Source organism: Podarcis tiliguerta (assembly GCF_965153285.1).
Source record: "Podarcis tiliguerta genome assembly, chromosome: 1".
Taxonomy (NCBI): domain Eukaryota; kingdom Metazoa; phylum Chordata; class Lepidosauria; order Squamata; family Lacertidae; genus Podarcis; species Podarcis tiliguerta.
The window spans coordinates 46,721,595-46,740,682 of NC_139534.1; the positions used below are offsets into that span (position 1 = coordinate 46,721,595).

Genomic DNA, 19,088 nt, shown 5'->3' on the forward strand with positions numbered 1-19,088 from the left:
ATCTGGTTTACCACAGTGGAACAGGATGCTGTACTAGATGGGCCTTTGGTCTGATCTGCCAGGGTTGTTACGTTCGAAAGAAGCCAACTTCAAACCATGCTTTATGAAGCTGGTTGGTTCGTACAACAGTGACAAGCTTGAGATTATTTGAAAATGGAAATTATTGCTGGTGAAATCTTCCTGGCTGAGAAGAGGCAGGGATGAGAGAGTGCACAAGACTAAGCCTTCATTTGTGGTAGTTTTAGCTTGTGCACAAAGTGCTAAAGCATAGTTTAGTGTTAAATGTGAGAGGGCCACTGTGTCAGACTGTAAATAGGAGCAAAGATGTTGTGTTGAGTTTATGGGAGGAGAAAATACCTATGGGAAACATCAATGAAATGGCTTTGTTGGGCAGAAAAGCAGAGTCGTCCAGATGTGTTATTTGAAAGGCCACAGATCTGTCTTGGGAACCTTTCTAGAAAACAAAGCTTATGGACAAAGCTTTCCTTGAAACTTCTGACTTTTAAAGAAAAATAAAGAATTAATCATAGCAGGCAAAGTATTAATACATTTGAAGACCCACCTGAGGTTCTACTCTATTCATTTTGTTTGGGCTTGTTTCATAATCTGCCAAAATAACTGCAGTACTTCACTATAATTAAAATAGAGAATGTTGCAGAGGAACAATTGTGACATTTGATATCTATTTAAAATGTAAATGCTTTGTAGCAAGAGGCAGTTTTTAAAATCTCTGCATAGCATTAAGGTACAAATAATTTATTTCCCAAGAAGAAGAGAAGACTTGCCCTCTCCCAGGGATATAGTGTCTCCTTTCGCCGTCTGGGGTGAGCACACACATGCTGGGGTGGGTGGGTGCATGCTGGGAGTGAGTGGGGTGTGCCTAAAGCAAAATTGGTAACCCCACAAATTTTGGGCAGTGGCAGCAAAAATAGAATAAAACAAAAATAGGCATGGTGCTGGGGTAGGCAGAGAGGTTCAAACCTCTCAACCCACCACCCTAATAGGACTGCAAATGGTCTCATTCCTGCAAATTGGGATGGAGAGGGGACTAGCAGCCCACCTTCCTAGCTGATCTGCATGGGACTATGTCTCTTGTGCAATTGAGAATGTGCAAGCATGCATGAATGTGAAGTGGTCACACCTGCTTTTGGCCACATCCACCATGTAGCTCCCAGAGGGTTGGCCAAGAGTGAGTGTGGCACTTATGCCGGAAAAAGTTGGCCATCCCCGTTACAGATTATTTTTTTGTACAGTGTATTGAACTTCCTGTTACCAAGTTCAGACAAAACTTGGATTCTGCCAGCTAGGTTTGCAAAGCTCTTTGTGGTCTTCATGACAGTTCCATGATGTAACCAGTTGTTGTTCCTGCTGCGACAGCAGGAAGCAGGATTTCAGTGCTAGCCAGCTGGCCCATCAAGTGTTGTCAGTTGGCTTCCATCAGATGTTGTTAAATTTTCCATGAAGTCAAGAATGCCTTGTCCGCATGCTTGGTTGCAGTCTGTGCTAAGGATGGAGAGTCCACAAATTGGTTTGCTATAGACTCTGTCACAAGCATCCTTGCCCTGTCTGGTGAGTGTGACAATGAACATGACAGGGATGAACCCATTTTCCCAACTTGGAGCTTGGGAGAAGGGGCATGGGGCTTGTCCCTACGATTGCACTTAGCTTTGGAAGAGTTCACAACCAACATCCGTGAAATCCTGGTTAGCTGCCTGAGTTTTTTTTTTTTTAATGGGCTGTGGCAATAATATATGCCACAAATGCTTAAAACAGTGTTTCTCAAACTTGGGTCCTTGGACCACAACTCCCATCATCCCTGACCACTGGTCCTGCTAGCTAGGGATGATGGGAGTTGTAGTCCAACAACAACCAAGGACCCAAGTTTGAGAAACACTGGCTTAAGAGATGACCATGAGTTGTCATAACTTTCTCTGTTTTGTTATTAAAACTACATATGGCTATTATCTGACTGGTCAGATGCCAACATTAGTGGGAAGGCAAAGTTGATAGACAGGCTCTTTGTCAGATATTGGAACCTGACTCCTGTGTCCTGAACTCTTCCCCCTGGAGCACACAGTCTTGTTGCTTAAATCAAATGGCTGGGAAGAAAAACCTGGACGTGTCTGAAGTTTATGGGTGGGATCTGTACCATTTTACATTGCACACAGGTGCCCGACTTCAACATGCCTCTCTTCTGCAGGTCAGGAAGTAGTGAGTGGAGCTGAGGAGAGAACAATAGGGACCAATGGAAAATGGAGAAATATTGTTTTAATTGCAATAGACTTTTCTGTAGGGGGGGGGAGGCAAAGTTATTTGTCTGGTTCTAATTCATATTGCTTCATATGAATTGCTAAACTTGAGATCGCAAGTCACATATTTTGGGGTTTTGTTCTTGCTACAAAATTCTCTGTCTCTGATTTGCAATCGCTTATTACAGGGTTGGTGAACCCAGGAGCCTTGAGATGGTCTTGGGCTGGCATGGCCAGGCAACAGGGGGCCTGGGCCTGAGAGTTGGAGTGCGGCAACAACTGTAGGGCGACAGGTTCTCCAGCCTCGTCCTACAATGTTCCTTCCAGAGGGGGGAAGTGTTGGTTGGAAAAATAGCAAGTGGGGCCTCTTAAGGCTGGTATGGTGGTCGTCCACAGACCCCAGAGAATACCATTCACAAATCTAAAACTACCATAGAGATACCAACAATTTCAAAAGTAGGGGGTCCATAGCTTGGCTTTTAAAAAACAGGGGGCTTACAGTACTTGGCTGATTAGGAACTACTGGGCTAGTATATTCATTGTTGCGTAAGCTTTTGCCAGCGCACTTCATCAAATACATGAAGTGGGCAGATGTACAAGAAAACGGGTTGTGGGGTGTGTGTTTTAAACCAAGTGAGGTTTGAAAAACAGTGAATGCTGCTGATTTCAGTGGGGTAGTTGTTTACTATATGTATGTATTTCATGATTTTATTATAACCCACTCTGGAAAAGCTTTTCCAGGGAATGGCAGGGTAGAAAAGACTTTTTAAAAAAGAAAAGAAAAAAGTCCAGGAATGCAAGAGGAGCATGTGTGCTCACAGTATCATGTGGAACACTCTGTGCATCCGATAAAATGGGGTTTTATTTATTTATATATTAACCCACCGCACCCTCACAAAAGCGTGCCACAATAAATCTATTGAGTCTTGAAGGTACTGCAAGGGTACTGTTTTTAAGGGATTACTGCATGTCAAGAAGTATTCTCCACCCAGCTCTGTAACCAGCCAAATTCATGCATGGGTGGAGCGGGTTTTCCACCAATTTGACTGCGCCGCAGTAAAAACAACAAAGACTCCTGCGGTACCTTGTGGTGCCACAGTAATCTGGTTGTTGTTTGTTGTTGCTGCTGCTGCTACTGAGAGAGAGAGAGACTTTCCTCACAAACTGTGACACGGTGTGTCCAATAATAGTCCATCTGGCTTAGGGCTCATATCGCGGTTTTTAAGTACAAGTTATTTCAGAGAAAAGTGTTGAGTAGGAAGGTCTGTGCTTCCAATCCTTGTTTCCAATTTTTGGCAGGCAAATGTCTTTGGGGATTGAAGCTCTTGGCAAACCTGGTTTGATCCTATTCTCTATGAAGTTTGACATTCTAAATAGAAGAGCCTGCCAACCACCCTTGATGCTTGTTTTATCCAAGGTCACAGCTGGGGTCGCCATGGGGAAAGGACTTTTGCATGTGCATGCTGAGTTCTTTTTCTTTCTTCCTTTTTTGAGTGGTTTGATGCTTTCCCTGCTATTCTCTGTGCTTTGGTCCAGGAAGCCTATGCACTAAGCAGCTAATTATACCTTTATCAGTGCTACCCTTGGGGCTATTAAGTGTGCACTACAGTTCTTGAACTTCTGGTCTTTCTTGTTTGCTTCTTGGATTATTATTTTTTTTTTTGGGGGGGGGAGGTCATTATGGAGGACTTGAAGAAAAAACAAAAAACACGCCACCTCCAAAACCATTATGTACAATAGAAGAGCCCATGGAAACTGAGCATCTTTGATGGTGACCTGTTTAGTAATAGGGCCCATCTGCACTATACATTTAAAGCAGTATCATAGCACTTTAAACTGTCATGGCTTCTGTGGGAATGTTGATATATTGATTATTAATATCTTTCCTAAATTGCACTAGCAAGTTTCTTCACTTAGCAGAGTGTATTCCCCCTTTACATGGCAGAAAACTGGTTGCAGACTTGTGTGAGCCTCTTACGACAATAAACAATTCAACCTGGCTTTCCCAGATTGAGATATGTTCTATTTTTCCTGGTAAGACCCCTTTGACCCCCCTAAAAGAATAAAGACACAACAGTCTTATTCATAAGTAACAAAAAGTAGTTTTACTCACAATCAGGCAGAGCACAGTGTGATCCCTGAAGGCAGGCTTTAGGGTTAAAGTTACAAACATGTACAAACAGGTTTAGCCCATATGGGAGATAACCTAGGGGTGAATCAGTCCAGCCCAGGTGAATCAGGAAGTTCGCAGGACGAAAGAGAAGACTGAAGAGAGGGAGGTGGCTGCATGACTTGGCCTTTTACCAGGTCTGGAAAGGTCATGCCTACCTACCAGTCACATGCAAGGAAGGATGCTCCAGACCAGGTGTAACAGGAAGTTCAACTGGCTGGACCAAACATTCCCTTGCATGTCCACTCTCGAGCAAAACAAGGAATGTTGTATTTGACTGCTCCCAATGGATTACATCCCACCTCTTCCCCCAAAGAATCATGGGAACTGTAGTATTTTTAAAGAATGAAAGAAAATGGACACAGTCCTGGGGTGGGTGGAGAGGTTTCAGCCTCCCATCCCAGCACTTTGATGGGGATCCAGATTGCTCCCTCTCCAGTCATGAGATTTATTAATTGATGATCAGGGAACAGAGAGAGATCTTTGAGTATCATGTGAGAATGTGGGTGGTCATGTCCACTTTTGACTGTACCCATTGCTGGCCTGCAGCCCCTAGAAAGTTGGCGAAGGTTTTTTGCTATTGGGCCAAAAAATTGTTAACCACCCCTGCTCAATGTAAAAAAGGAAGAAGCATTGGAAACACCCCCCCCCGCCAATGCAACTAGCATGCTATGTTAGATTTCTCTTCACCCCGAAAATAGCATGGCACCTTGCCATAAAATTTAAGGCAGTCATTTCGCCCTACCTTTCCCACCCCCCTCTTTCTTTCTCGGAGCTACTGTCTCTTGTTGACAAAATTTCAGACTTAATGTACCCCTGGAAAGAGTCCTCAGATACAAAAGCTATTGTGTAAACAGAATAGGCGAAAGAAAATAATTGAAGCTGGAAGGCCATTGGCCTAATGAGCTCAATACAAGGGTTGTACTCCAGTCCGGTCCTAAACAATGAGAGATTCTAGTTGAACCTCCTTTGGCTAGAGTCACGGAAATGGTCCCAAGCAGCCTTACTTGGAGAGCTCTTCAAAGAGCTCTTATTAATCAAGGATGCTTTAGGCCTAGATGTCCACAGTCAGGCTTTAAAGGACAAAATGCAGAACAGTACCCCTTATTGTCCCCCGGCTCCTGCTCCTGCTTCTTGGGGGAATCTTTGCAGAAGTGTTGCATAACCCATTGGCAGAGAGTTATGGCCGACTCTTGAAAATCTGACCAAATCTGATTGGCAAGGGGTAGCCAACATGGTGGATTCCCGGCTCCCATCAGCCCCAGCAAGCATGGCCAATGGGAAGGAATTACGTAGTCTGGCAACATCTGCAGGGCACAATGTTGACAAGCCCTGGGATATAGCATTTATCTGCATCAGGTCAGCATCCCCCCCCCCCCCTGCAAGCATTCTCTGCTTCAAGTGGTTCCTCTGTTATAGGTTGTGCCACAGCCACTTAAAACCTACTCCTAAAATCTACTTTGGTATTCTTAAAGTTCTTTCCACAGTTTGAATTCTCAGGAAGACAAATACTGCTGTGTTCAGCTAACAAACCACTAGATTCATGCAGCCTCCAGCTAATACCGTACGAAGTCATAAAGGGATAGGAAGGATGGGAAAACCAGCCCAGTTGTTCTCCGGAAGCAGTGGATATAGATATTGGGGTGGTTTTCTCACATCGGCCCAACCATCCTGAACATACGTGAACTTCTTGTGAGAAATGAAGGGATAGCTCCCAGGGCAGTTTCTGCCTTGACACGAAGCCCTTGTTTGTGGCCTGGTGACTATCAAAGGGGTCCAGGTAGTTGGATGTTGTAATACACAGGAAAGCTTCATAATGTAAGGTGCAGGCCAAAATTAATGGTTAAGATATTTGAGGTCCAGCTGTTGACAGTAGGCTTCGAGATGTTCTTTTTGTCTATAGTTGCGCAATTGACTGTTGTCTTTTTAAAACAACAACAGTTTTTTATTGGTTATATATAATTACAAAAGCACTGCCATTTGGCAGTAAACCGTCTTCAAAAGCAACTAAAATAATTATAGGTACTTTAAACTCAGTGAATAATAATAGTCAGGCATGCCATGTAAAGTCCATAAAGTACGGTCCAGAGTAAAATACATAATGTGCTGCCTTAAGCCAATATGATACTAACAAAATGACCCTCTTTCTCTTAAAAGTAATAGGGTGGTCCTCTCAGTATACCTAACAGAACACAAAATCAACAAAGGGATCCTCTATAAAAGTCTGCATCATCCACAACCATTGATTTGCCGGCATCTGGCATCGAGCATGCTCTCTCACATTAGTTTATGTCACCAAATCATATCATGTACTAATAAATTAGTCTTCTGTGCTTTGACCTCCTATGACTCACATTTTTTAATGTCTGTTCTTCCATTATTGCTGTTTCCCAAACCATCTGTACCAGTAGGTAAGACTAGCATTTGAAGGATTCTTCCAGAAATGTGCCATAGCTGATCTTGCAGCCTGCAATAAATGACTACTTAAGTCAATACTGTGCAGATTCCTGTCTCTCTGCCTCTCTCTCAAGTGTGTGTGTGTGTGTGTGTGTGTGTGTGTAGTTGTTAGATGACTTTGTCTATGACAGGGGTGGGGAACCTGTGTCTTCTCCATATGATATTCGACTCCAGCTCCCATCATCCTTAACAATTGGACCTGCTGGCTAGGGCTGATGGGACTTGGAGTTTAACAGCAGCTGGAGGACTACAAGTTATGCATCCCTGACCCATAGTGTTAATATCTAGATATGGGCGGCTGCATTGAACTTTAAAGTTTTATCTAAGCCTGCTGTACAACCTTAATACAGTGGGTGAGACTGGCTGGGGCTGATGGGAGTTGTAGTCCAGATTTTCTGGAGGGCACCATGTTAGGGATGGCTGGCCTAATGACTGTGTTATGAGCCTCATTTTTTCTAATAAGAAAGCCCTTTACCCTTCAAGTTACATTTCCCGAACTCTTATAACCCACATCTGCATCATCCCTGTGTGGAGTACTGATACACTCATCCACCACCATTTTGATGTTTTTGCCCACTTGTCTAGTGCTCTGGGACTTCGTTTTGTGTCTTAGGATTCAGCGAGGGACGTTTGTGCAGAGCTGGTATTATTTAAAGAAACAGTCTTTTTAGTGAGCCAATGGAAAAGGGGATACATTATCTTTACGTCAAGCCTTCCCGAATCTGGTGCGTTCCAGATACTTTGGACTGCAGCTCCCACCAGCTCTAGCCAGCATGGCCAATGGTCAGAGATGACAAGAGGTATAGTCCCAACACATTTGGAACTCACCAGGGCAGGGCAGGCTGTTTTGAATAGACAACATACAGGCCATGACTGCTGGAGGAGTTTTGTCATTTCTCTGACGGTCGGGGCTCTTTATATAAAAAAAGGGAAAAGAGAACTGCAGCAATGATGACCTAGAAATACAGTCTGTGAGGAAAGACACTTTACTGACACTCTGCTCTTCAGATAAAAGTCAATTAGGATGTATTATTGCACTGTATTGTTTTTGTACTGGGTGATGCCTGTAGGTTTGCCCTGATTGTTTACTTGGCAAGAGATGTGCTTTACAGCTGTCTGATTAACCCCCCCCCCGCCGGCCGCCCTTCTCTTTTGAACTGAGCTTGACCTGTTTTCCTTCAAGTATGCCCTACTTTCTATACATCCAGGAGCTTCAGATGTTATCATTAGGCAGCTTATTTTTCTTTACATTAAAAGGCACCTGCAAATAATAGTTTTTAGGATGTGGAGACACTCCCCCCCCCCCATTTTTTTTAAACCATGCAAGTGGTACTTTTCTAGCCGCATAAGCAGGGCCACATGGAAGACTGAAGTGGAAGGGCTGTGGGGGTTGTGGTGTGTGTCTGCCAGAATTAATGGAGGGAGAGAGAGAGTGAGTGAGTGTGTACTGTATTGGAATATGCGTGAGCAAAGATTCATTTCATTATGGAGGGGGAAGGGAACATAGAGCCTGCAGCTGCTGGTAAAGTGATACAGAAGAGTTGGCAGCATTGTCACCGGGGGGGGGGGGGACCTCCAGTATGTGCTTCCTCTGCCTCTCTTTAAAAGTCCTGTTTGAAAACACAGGAGTTTTTAAAGACACTGACACTTAGAGGAGGGACTGCATTTCTGTGTTAGGGCAGAGGACGAATGAAGTGCTCTGCCTTGCTTCAACCAACCTGTCCACTTGCTTGCATGGAATTCCTTTTCCCTATACCTGCCGGGCTGATGCTTGAATACAAGGCCGCGTTAGAAACAGATGCATAATAATAATAATAGTCATGCTTATAATTTATAATAATATATTAATTAGCTGCCATTCACCCTAAGGTCCCAGGGCAGTTCACAGAATAAAATACAGGATAAAAACAAGTAAATAATTAAAACAAAACAGCAAAACAATAATCACCCCTTCCCACAGACACATTTTAAAGGCCTGGTTGAAGAGGAACATTTTTGCCTGGCAGCTAAAATATATACAGTGGTACCTCGGGTTACATACTCTTCAGGTTACATACGCTTCAGGTTACAGACTCCGCTAACCCAGAAATAATGCTTCAGGTTAAGAACTTTGCTTCAGGATGAGAACAGAAATAATGCTCCAGCGGCGCGGCGGCAGCAGGAGGCCCCATTAGCTAAAGTGGTGCTTCAGCTTAAGAACAGTTTCAGGTTAAGTACGGACCTCCGGAACGAATTAAGTACTTAAACCAAGGTACCACTGTATAATGAACCTCCATCTGGCATCAGTGGAGACCTTGCAGATACCAGATTTCTTAGGACACTTTGGCAACATGCCTGACCACTATCTTTGGTAGCAATTTTAAGGCTGCAGTTGTATACACCAAGGAGAGGGAACCTCTGGCCCTTGTCATTGCTGGACTCCATCTCCCATCATCCCTGATTGTTGGCCATGCTGGCTGGAGCTGAAGGGACTAAAGAGTCCAACAGCATCTGAAGGAACACAGGTTCCCCATTCCTGGTATGCATACTAACCTGGGAATAAGTCCCATTGAAATCTACGGGGTACACTTCTGAGTAACACTGTACAAGGCTGCACAGTTAGTGCATTCAAAGATAGAAGTTATGTTGTGGTAATTACATGAATAATTTTATTAGGCGGCCAGGATATGGGTAGCATTCTGGAGGACTGCATGTTGAAACTCTTGACAGTGCGGTATATTTCTCAAAGCAGCTACTAAAAAACATGAAGCTGGCTTCAGGGAGTCATCTAGACTTGCTTTCTCATCCAGACTTGCCCTGTGCTATCGCCAATATGCAAAACCTCGCTGTCACTTGCTCTGTGTATCTGATGCGCGCACAGACAGAACAGGAGGCGACTGCTTCTGTGGTTCTTTCTCAAGCGTTTTTTCTCTTTCTTTTGGTCGTGTCTGATTTCAGCAGACAGCACCCATGGCAAAGAATCCATACAGTTGACAGCCAGAAATCCATATTATAATTTGTTGACTGCATTTTTGTTGTTGAACAAAATGTGGGTTTCTTTTTTGTTTGCCTACATGTGTTTTTTCCCCTTAGCAGTTGATGCCCCGTATAACAGGATTAGCTCCTTTTTCTTCTTTGGGGCAGACTGCAGTGCTGTGTAAGACATGAGAATGGTTGCAAGGGAACAGATAGATAAATTACTACTTTTTTAAAAAAAGCACACACAACATGGCAGCTTTAAGTATCTAAGCTGGGACTTTATGCTGTTTGGCTGTTTGCTTTCTTCCTAGTTTGCCTCTAACATTTCCCTCTTTTAAAATTTTCTTTCAGGATGGACTGCTGAACAGAGAAGCATCACAGACCTGGTCATACAGCACGGCTGGTCCGCTCCCAGCTTTATTTATCTATTACTAGTTATTTTGAATTGAACTTTTAATAACCTGCCAGCTGCTCTTCAGACACACATGGTGCATTGTTGCCATTCCCAGAATCACGTCTTTGAAATCCAGGCCCTTGGTAACCTTCATCGAACAAAGAGGCGACCTAGAGGAGACATCTGCAGCAGGACTTTTCAAACCTGCTGCCCTCTAGCTTCTCCACTGGCTGTGCTGTTTTCCTAGCACAACATGGAGCCCACCATGGAGGGTTGCTTGGTCCAGGTTCTGCAGAAGGATGTTGGGAAGAGACTTCAGGTTGGCCAAGAACTGATAGACTATTTCTCAGATAAACAGAAATCTGCCGATCTGGAACATGATCAGACCATGCTGGATAAAATGGTTGATGGCCTTGCTACCTCGTGGGTAAATTCCAGCAATTATAAGGTAAGACTGATGTGCAGAGATGGGATTGCTAAAGTCAAATGTTGCTTCAACTCTGGCTGGTTCGTTCGCGCAGTCGACAGTTATGGAACAGAGACACCACTCTTCGCTTTATAGCTTGCAAATCCTCTTGATCCCGTGCATTTCTTGGTGATCTGTAGCCGATGTAACAGCAAGTTTGTAATTTTGTGGCATTTCGTTTCTGAAAATGTATACAACCCACACTGCAGAACTCAAAATAAATTAAAACGAAAAATTACCCCCCCCCCACACTTTTTACTGATGGGAATGAAAACAGGATCTTCATTACTGGGTTGGATCAGGGTCCTTGCTTGTAATGGGGAATATCTGCTGGATTTTCAAGCTCCTTTAGAGATACCCTGTTGCAACAAACATCAATACTTGTAGGAAAGTCGACTTGGAAAGAGCCTATGCATGAGGGCATAATTTCATAATGCAAGAAATACAGGAACATCAGCCCTGTGTCACACTCTCTCACCCCACCCCCTTCCAGAATGTGCAGAATAACTTGCTGTGGTCCTTTTCCTGGTGTTATTACATGGTGGGGGTTTTAGACACTGCTTTAATTGTGCTACACATTATGGAAGGGCCAGCTATTTTTAGTGGCAGCTTGGTATAATCATCCTAACCCAGCATTCGCCAGCTTGGTGTCCCCCAGGTGTTTTGGATTGCAATTCCCTTCAGTTATATTGACTAGGGATGATGGGAGTTGTAGTCCAAAACATCTGGAGGGCACCAGGTTGGCAAAGGGTATTCTACCCTAATCAGCATTTTTCAAGGCCTTCTGCGGGTCTTTCCCATCCCCACTGCAGTTTATTTTAACTGGAAATATTGGGGCTTAGACCCAAGGCTTTCTGCCTTCAAAGCTTTCTGCCTTCTACCACTGAGCTATTACCCCATTTAATGTTGACTAAATACTTGAAATCCACAGCTGAATCTTCTGGAGTGTCAGTTTGTTTTATCTGAGATATTGTCTGAAATAGTTTCATTAGCAGGAGCTGTGGCCTGACTTCTGCACATCAGCAGTACAGTTCCAGGTCAAATGGGGTTCTAGATTGTCTACATTTCACATACCCTACTTTTCACCCATCAGAAGATGATGGTTATTTGGCCAAATGTTTAAGCCAGCCTTGCCCACGTTGGTGCCCTCTAAATGTTGGATTCTCACTCCCATCAGCTTCTGCCAGTATGGTCAGTGGTCAAGGAATGATGGAAGTTGTAGTCTAGTGTTATCTGAAGAGAAAGTGGGCATGGGGAAAGCTGCTGTGAATGGCTTTCAACATGGAGCTAACCAGTTACATCATAAGCCCAAGAGTAGTTCAGAAAGAATATAACAGGTGGAAAAAGTGTAACTTTGGGGCTGGTGGTTGTTCATTGTTACCTCAGTGGAGAGATAACAGGATGTGGATCTTTAAGTATTGGTCACTGCCATATGGGCCCTATATATAACTTCTTGGTTATCTAACTCCTGGTGGCAAGTGCTACAGTTGTTAGCAAATAGTTCACATGTGGGTAGTTTCAGTGAAGCCTTAAATAGTAATTATGAAGGGAGCATGATTTAGAGATGGTATCATAGTTAAATGATATTGTGATAACAAAGAACATTATAAGTAGCCCCTTTCTTCTATCATAAATTGGAAACTGGGGCTCTCCTCTCTTGAGTTGAGAAAATCTTTTGAGGATGTTCAACCCTGAAGGCTGAAGAGAGGTAGCCATAGACATCTCTCCATGCTTATCCTAATCTGTGACAGTGACAGAGGGTGTAAGGAATATCTAAAGCGGAGGAGGGTTAATGCTGACTAATATTTGGATTCTGTGTTTAACTAAATGATGCAAAATTAAAATAGGGGTGTTGTAGGAAACGAAATTGTTCCATTTGTGCAAGGACTTCCATTTGCACAGCAGTACTTCCCCCTGTTCTCCACCAAGGCAGATTTACAGGGAGTGTGGCAGGAGAGGAGAGGAGAGGGCAGGGAAGTTCTGTTGCACAACCAGAAGTCTTAACTCAAATTGGATGGCTTCATTGGATACAACCTATGCATTTTAGCTGCCCCAAATTACCTTGTGAAGCGGTCCTTAGAAGTGTATCACTATAAGCTACAGTCGTATCTTGGATCCCAAACTCCTTGCGAGTCAAACGTTTTGGCTCCCAAACGCCAAACTGAACGTCCGACACGGCTTCCAATTGGCTTCCTGCAGCTAATCAGAAGCCGCACTTTGGTTTCAGAACGTTTTGGAAGTTGAACCGAGTTCCGGAACAGGTTCCGTTCGACAACCAAGGTACAACTGTACTCTTAATTCAACACTTCTGATTAAGCTGGCAGGAAAGAGTGCATTAGACAGATACTGTTTGAAAGAGACTGGCAGGAAATGAAAAGCAACAGCTGATGATAAAACAGAGCTGGGAGAATTATTTCAAATTCCTTGGATTAATTGTAGCCTATCACACAGAGGGTGGTTGCGAGGACAAATGCAGAAGAGACGAGAAAGCACTCTGAGATTTATAGTTCTACTGAATTCATTTCTAGAGCCACACTTTTGAAAATATCACATACATGTAAATCTACATAATTTGTTAACAGCATTTTTTCCAAATCATATATTTCCCCCTTCCCCTTTCTTACATGCTCCTCATTATTTTGGTACTTTGGATATATATGTAGAGACCTGGGATAAAAAGACTTTGGTTATGGCAATCCTAATTAACTTTTTTCCTCTTTGGCCTTCTCTGAAAGTATTCTGGTTGTTCTAAGGCTCTGTCATTTTCTTTAGCTTGCCCCCTCATACCCTCATGCCAGTCTTTGCTTGCCCTTTCCCATCACTTCCAACTTAGTAACATGTACCCTTTCTTTTTTTACACTACGTTCTCCCTTAACCACACCACAGTTGGGTCAGGGCTGTTCTGTGCCTGCACCTACCGATGCAGCTGGCAATACTGTGCTATAGTTGTGCATAAGCTATGCGCCGTTCCCCAAGATGGCTCTCACAGCCATGTTTTTCACTCCCTTGTGGCCTCATCTCATCATACTTTGGTAATGTAGGAATGCAGAGAGGATCTGGGACACGGGACAGAGAGGATCAAGTGGATAAATAGTAATAACAAATGCTCTTCCCTCTCTGCCTCTGCCCCCCCCCCCCCCCCGCGATTCTGGATTCTGATGATGAATTTGTTCTCTGCAACACGAGATGCTACTAATGCCCCATGAACGGCGGGGGTTGGCGGAGAACGTAAATACAGACAGAAGCAGATTGACATCTGCATTGTTTGTTGCGGGGCATTGCTGGAGGTTTATTTTGCTTTGTATAATTGAGGGGTGGAACAGATGGCTTGAACTTAGTTTAAAGTGGGGTGTCTGTTAAAATTACTCATATGTAGCAATCATTCAGCTGCTTTAAGAAGCATACATGCTTTCTGAAGCATGCTTCTTGTTCTGTTGAAGTTCAGTGGAGGAAAGGAAACATGGAATTAGCTTGATGATGATGATGATGTGAAATGGACAGTGTTAACGTGCTCTTCCACTAAAGCAAGCTATATGATCTATGAACTTGATGACACTTAGGAAGGAAGGTGGAATCAATGTTGACAGCTAAATAGGACTTACAGTGGTACCTCAGGTTACATATGCTTCAGGTTACAGACTCCGCTAACCCAGAAATAGTGCTTGAGGTTAAGAACTTTACTTCAGGATGAGAACACAAATCGTGCTCCGGCGGCAGGAGGCCCCATTAGCTAAAGTGGTGCTTCGGGTTAAGAACAGTTTCAGGTTAAGAACGGATCTCCGGAACGAATTAAGTACTTAACCCGAGGTACCACTGTATTTGTTGTGTAAGTTTGAATGGATGGTCTTTTTTATAGCACTCTTCTTATTCCAAAGTATCACAATCTAATAGGACATGGCAAAGGCCCACTATTCCAGTTGCCCTTCAATTGGACTCCAGCCTCAAAAGTCTTGTAACTCCTTTTGCCAACAGTTGTAATATAAATAAATGTAATTTATTTAAGGTCCGCTAACAAGGGGGGAAACCAAGTTACAGAATATAAAACACATAAATTTGTTGAATGGCATGGGAGGGAAGCATAACTGTTAACGTGAAATAGATACATTTAGGTATTTTGCCCTGGGAATTAAAAATTGGAGCTCTGTGTTGGAACAATCAGAAGAGACTTTGGAGATCGACCAGTGAAAGTCTGTATAATGGGGTAAATCAGATTTTCTCTAGTCCCTCCTGATACAAAACCAACAGGTGTGATACCACTAATGCTCAGTAGTTTGTGGGTCAGATATGTTAATATGACCAACCAAACACAGCCGCTGTGTTGGGCTGTGTTGCTTTTGTTTATATATGAATATTTTAATGAGTAAAAAATAATGTTTGTCAATAATCAGGTTAGAAAGTCAAGGTTTGCCTTGTTGACCTAAGTTATTTTCACTTTTCCCACTTTTGTGGCATGAGTAAATCTTTGCATGGGGGAGACAGAGGTTAGGTCAGGTGAGAAGTTCCCGGCCAGCCTTAACCTTCTCCGCATTTGTGCTGCTTAGCTGTGTGTCACTGTACAAGCCTCTAAAGTAACACCTCCCTGAAGATGTTAGCACAGCTTTTTTGTTTTTGTGTGTCTGAATTTAGCACAGATGTGCCAGTGTGATTTGCATTTGCGGTGTCTTCTGCAGGGGCTCCTGACCTACATTTTTCCACGGCAAGCTTTTAAAGGTATAATGAGCAAAGCTGCATCAAATTTTGCGACAAGAAAACTCAAAACCTTATTTGGGATGCATTTTGATGTTAATGTAGGTAGATTTGCACAAAGGTACTTCATTTGTTTCATTCAGTTCCCTTAACCCGTCAAATATTTGGGAAAGGGGGGGGGGGAGAGAAGGAAGTGAGAGCCATGGAGTAGGGCAGCTAGTGTACAGGAGCGGCCCTTCCTACTGAAGACCTCTCCTCTCCTAGCTGACTTTATTTCCTGTAGAGAAGAAGTGCGGGGCCAGCTTTCGCATGAAAATTATGCTTTTGGTAACATATTGTCAAGTGGGCACCCTACTGGGTATGGAAGTCCTGTCATTTTGATAGCTTTTTTTGCCTTGGGTGCAAAAATATCTAATGTTCGCCCACTTAATTTTATTTATTCATAAGAGTATTTCTAAACTAGCAACTCCCTCTCTCTCCCTCGCTCTCTTTTTCCTCTCTCCTCCCTCTCTCTCTCTCTCTCTCTCTCTCTCAGATCATCTATCTGTCTATCCATCTAACAGCAATACAATAAGAGCATTAAAGCTATATAAAATCATAAAATGCAGAACAAATGACCACCACAGAACTAAATTAGTTCTCTGAAATTGCCTCACAAAACAGGTGAGGAAATACCAAAATTTTAGGCGCTCGTCTGCTTTCGATGGCAACAGTGTTCCAAAGTATTGGCGCCACTACGCCAAAAATATTAGCTTGCGTAGAAACTAAACAAATATTGGACGACTGTGTGACAGTCAGGAGGGCTCCTCCAGATGATGGCCGCAATCTGGCTGGTGTCTAAGGGACATGGTGGTCCTTCAGGTAACCTGGTCCTAAGCTGTTTATGGCTTTATACACCTTGAACATAGCTTAGTAAGGTACTGGGAGCCAAAAGCTGGGCCACCCACCGCATTCGGCAGCACCTGCAGTTTTTGAACCAGACTGCTGCTAGTTTTCTGTGGTTTTGATTTGAATTCTGTGTTCCCTAATCCTTTTTCTGATGATGATGTTGGTTTTGACTTGTCTGTTGCTTTTCTAGGTCTATGTTACCTAATATCTAGATATTTTCTGCAGGTACACTGGTATTGCCAGAAAAACGAGTATCTCTGGGAAGGGGAAAGGCAAGCAAGTGGGGTTAATATTGTTCCAATCCCCCTTCATTTGATTTCATTGACCTGAGCTGTAAAGCCGTTGCATTTCTGCGGTTGCTTATGGCAGGGAGTGGGTGTGAGGGAGAGTCAGGGTGGGAATGTTAACATTTGGTAGCTTTCAGATATTCATAATAGAGGAGCAGGGTGGTGGGCAGAATCATGCTTTTAATAATGAGCAGGCCAGACAACAGTATCTTTCAGCTCTTCCCAGTGGCTTGCCAGCATGTTATGAAATTCTAGCCTGTAGGCCACGTATTTCTGAGGGAAGGGCAGGAAGGGGAAAAAAGAGACCTTGTGTGGAAATATTTAGACCAAAATGTGACCCTTGTTTGCAGTTTTTAATTGGGGAGTGTGAAGAAAGAACACCTTTGAAAAATGTATTTTTAACCTTTGTTTTCTATAAGATGCAACGAGAAGTTCTGCAAGAAAAAGAGGGGGTTTTTCCCCTTTTCTTTTTGAGTTTTACTAATAGAGTTCACTTTCTCCAATGAAAGTGGATTTCAGCTTAGGCGAGCTGTTTTGAGAATATTTATTGCCTTCTGCATTCCTGCTAGTGACTTTGACCTGTATTGTGCTGTTTTGTCCAAAGCTGACATAAGTGCCTGGAAAAAAAATCCTGCCATCAAAACAAAATTGCTGGGGCTTGAGTTTGTTTGTTGTAAGTTTGCCAGATGAAATATGCTTCGTATATAAGTGTAGTGTTACTCCCTCACAATGCTAATCCGGCCTGTGAATTTTTTTTAAAGCCAGCTTGGTTATCACCATTGCAATTCTTCTGTGAACTTTAATTCCTGTTTTGCAGAACTCAAGGACAATTGGTATGTGGGCAGCAGCATAAACATAGCCTTGCTGGGATAGACAGCAGGCCTGTCTAGCTTAGTAGATTGGTGTGCTATATACTAGTTTCCCCCTAACCTGGTGCCCTCCAGATGTGGTCTGATTATTTGAGCTACTGACCTTCTGAATTTTATAGCTATTTACAGCATGGAGATATAAATTATCAGAGATAATAAATAGATTATATGTGCATACATGGCTGGGGCTGAGTTAAAAATCTGGTTTCCTTGGTTTTTTAAAATAGAGTTTAAATGGGTAATTTTACATTTACTTCTGCAAGTGTTGTTACTACTACTCTGAAATCCACTTTTGGATGAAGGTGCAGTTTTAGAAATTCAGATAGTAAAAATTCAATAGCAGATGACCAAATCAGCAATTATTCTTCTCAAACACAATGAGAAGCACCGAACAAGGTGGCTGGATAGGGATTTTAACAATAGGGGAAGGGAGCTATCATCATGTTATTTGTCAGGCTTAGGTGCTGATTTAATGAAAAATTAAGGAAACTTCTTAAATGATGTTGCAGAATCACATCTGCATGTTCTGAGAGTTCTGTCAGCACAGGAGTGGATATCCAGCACTTCTTGAGAGTTACCACATACAAGAGCCACCTAAAGCGGGATACAGTGGTACCTCGGATTACATACGCTTCAGGTTAAATACGCTTCAGGTTACACACTCCGCTAACCCAGAAATAGTACCTCAGATTAAGAACTTTGCTTCAGGATGAGAACAGAAATCGTGCTCTGGCAGTGCGGTGGTAGTGGGAGGCCCTATTAGCTAAAGTGGTGCTTCAGGTTAAGAACAGTTTCAGGTTAAGAACAGACCTCCAGAACGAATTAAGTACTTAACCTGAGGTACCACTGTATAAGGGATAGTTGGCTATGAATGTGGTTCTGGCATCTCACATGTCTTACCTGTCTTGACACTGCTTGTTTTCTATGAAACTGCTGTACTGCAAATTGGACTCCACATAGCATGCATGGATCGTGTGGGCGAGTGAGTGGAATTAACTCTTGGAGAGAGAGACAGTGGGTGTGAATAGGACAGAGTGGTCAAAGGGTAACTGATCCCTGTTAGATGATCTTGAATATGTGTCCTATAAGAAGCGCATGGAATGTAGAAGGAATGGAACAAGAGAGGATGTGCTGTGCTGCATTTGACTCACAGCCATGCTTTGCTCTTTTTGTTTATATCCCCTTTCAGTGGCAGATAACAAGAGTTGCCTTGTAAATACTGTAGTATGTTCCGGTGGAGGCTGCCCAGCCTATTGTCTCTCTATTAAATCTATTACTTTGATGTGTTGAATTTTAGTTTTTGGTAATGCTATCTGTAACGTTATCATTCACTGCCATCCCTGTTAATTGGAATCATTTACCTTTGAATCCCATTGTCTGCAGAACTAGTTCCAGGGTTGGAAAAGACTGGTTTTTAAAGGGATAATTATGATAAATCTAATAGAGTTTCTTTCTGCCGTTGTCATAGAAATCAAAAGATAAGGGTTTCTTCTCCTTCTCTCAGTTTTGCTAATTGTTCTTAATGGAAGACTTTGAATGGCTACCTGCATTCTGATTTTTTTTTTAATCTGATTTTTTTTAATGGAATTACAAACTTGGTGAATCAGGAAAATGCTGTGGACATAATGCATCTTGCTTTCAGTAAGGCTTTTGACAAAGTCCCC

The 19,088-nt window shown here is 42.9% G+C and overlaps 1 protein-coding gene across 18 annotated transcripts in view; it reads left to right on the forward strand.

The window, feature by feature from the left end:
- The window catches only part of CLASP1 (cytoplasmic linker associated protein 1), a 155,303-nt gene that overhangs the window by 12,025 nt on the left and 124,190 nt on the right, over window positions 1–19,088 (forward strand). For all 18 annotated transcript variants that reach the window (XR_014508715.1, XR_014508716.1, XM_083430150.1 and 15 more), the window contains exon 2: window positions 10,186–10,676. Coding sequence is in view for 16 of the 18 variants with exons in the window: in XM_083430150.1 (XP_083286276.1) it covers window positions 10,482–10,676 (195 nt within the window). In the remaining 2 variants the exon portion in view is untranslated. The remainder of the gene's footprint in view (window positions 1–10,185; window positions 10,677–19,088) is intronic.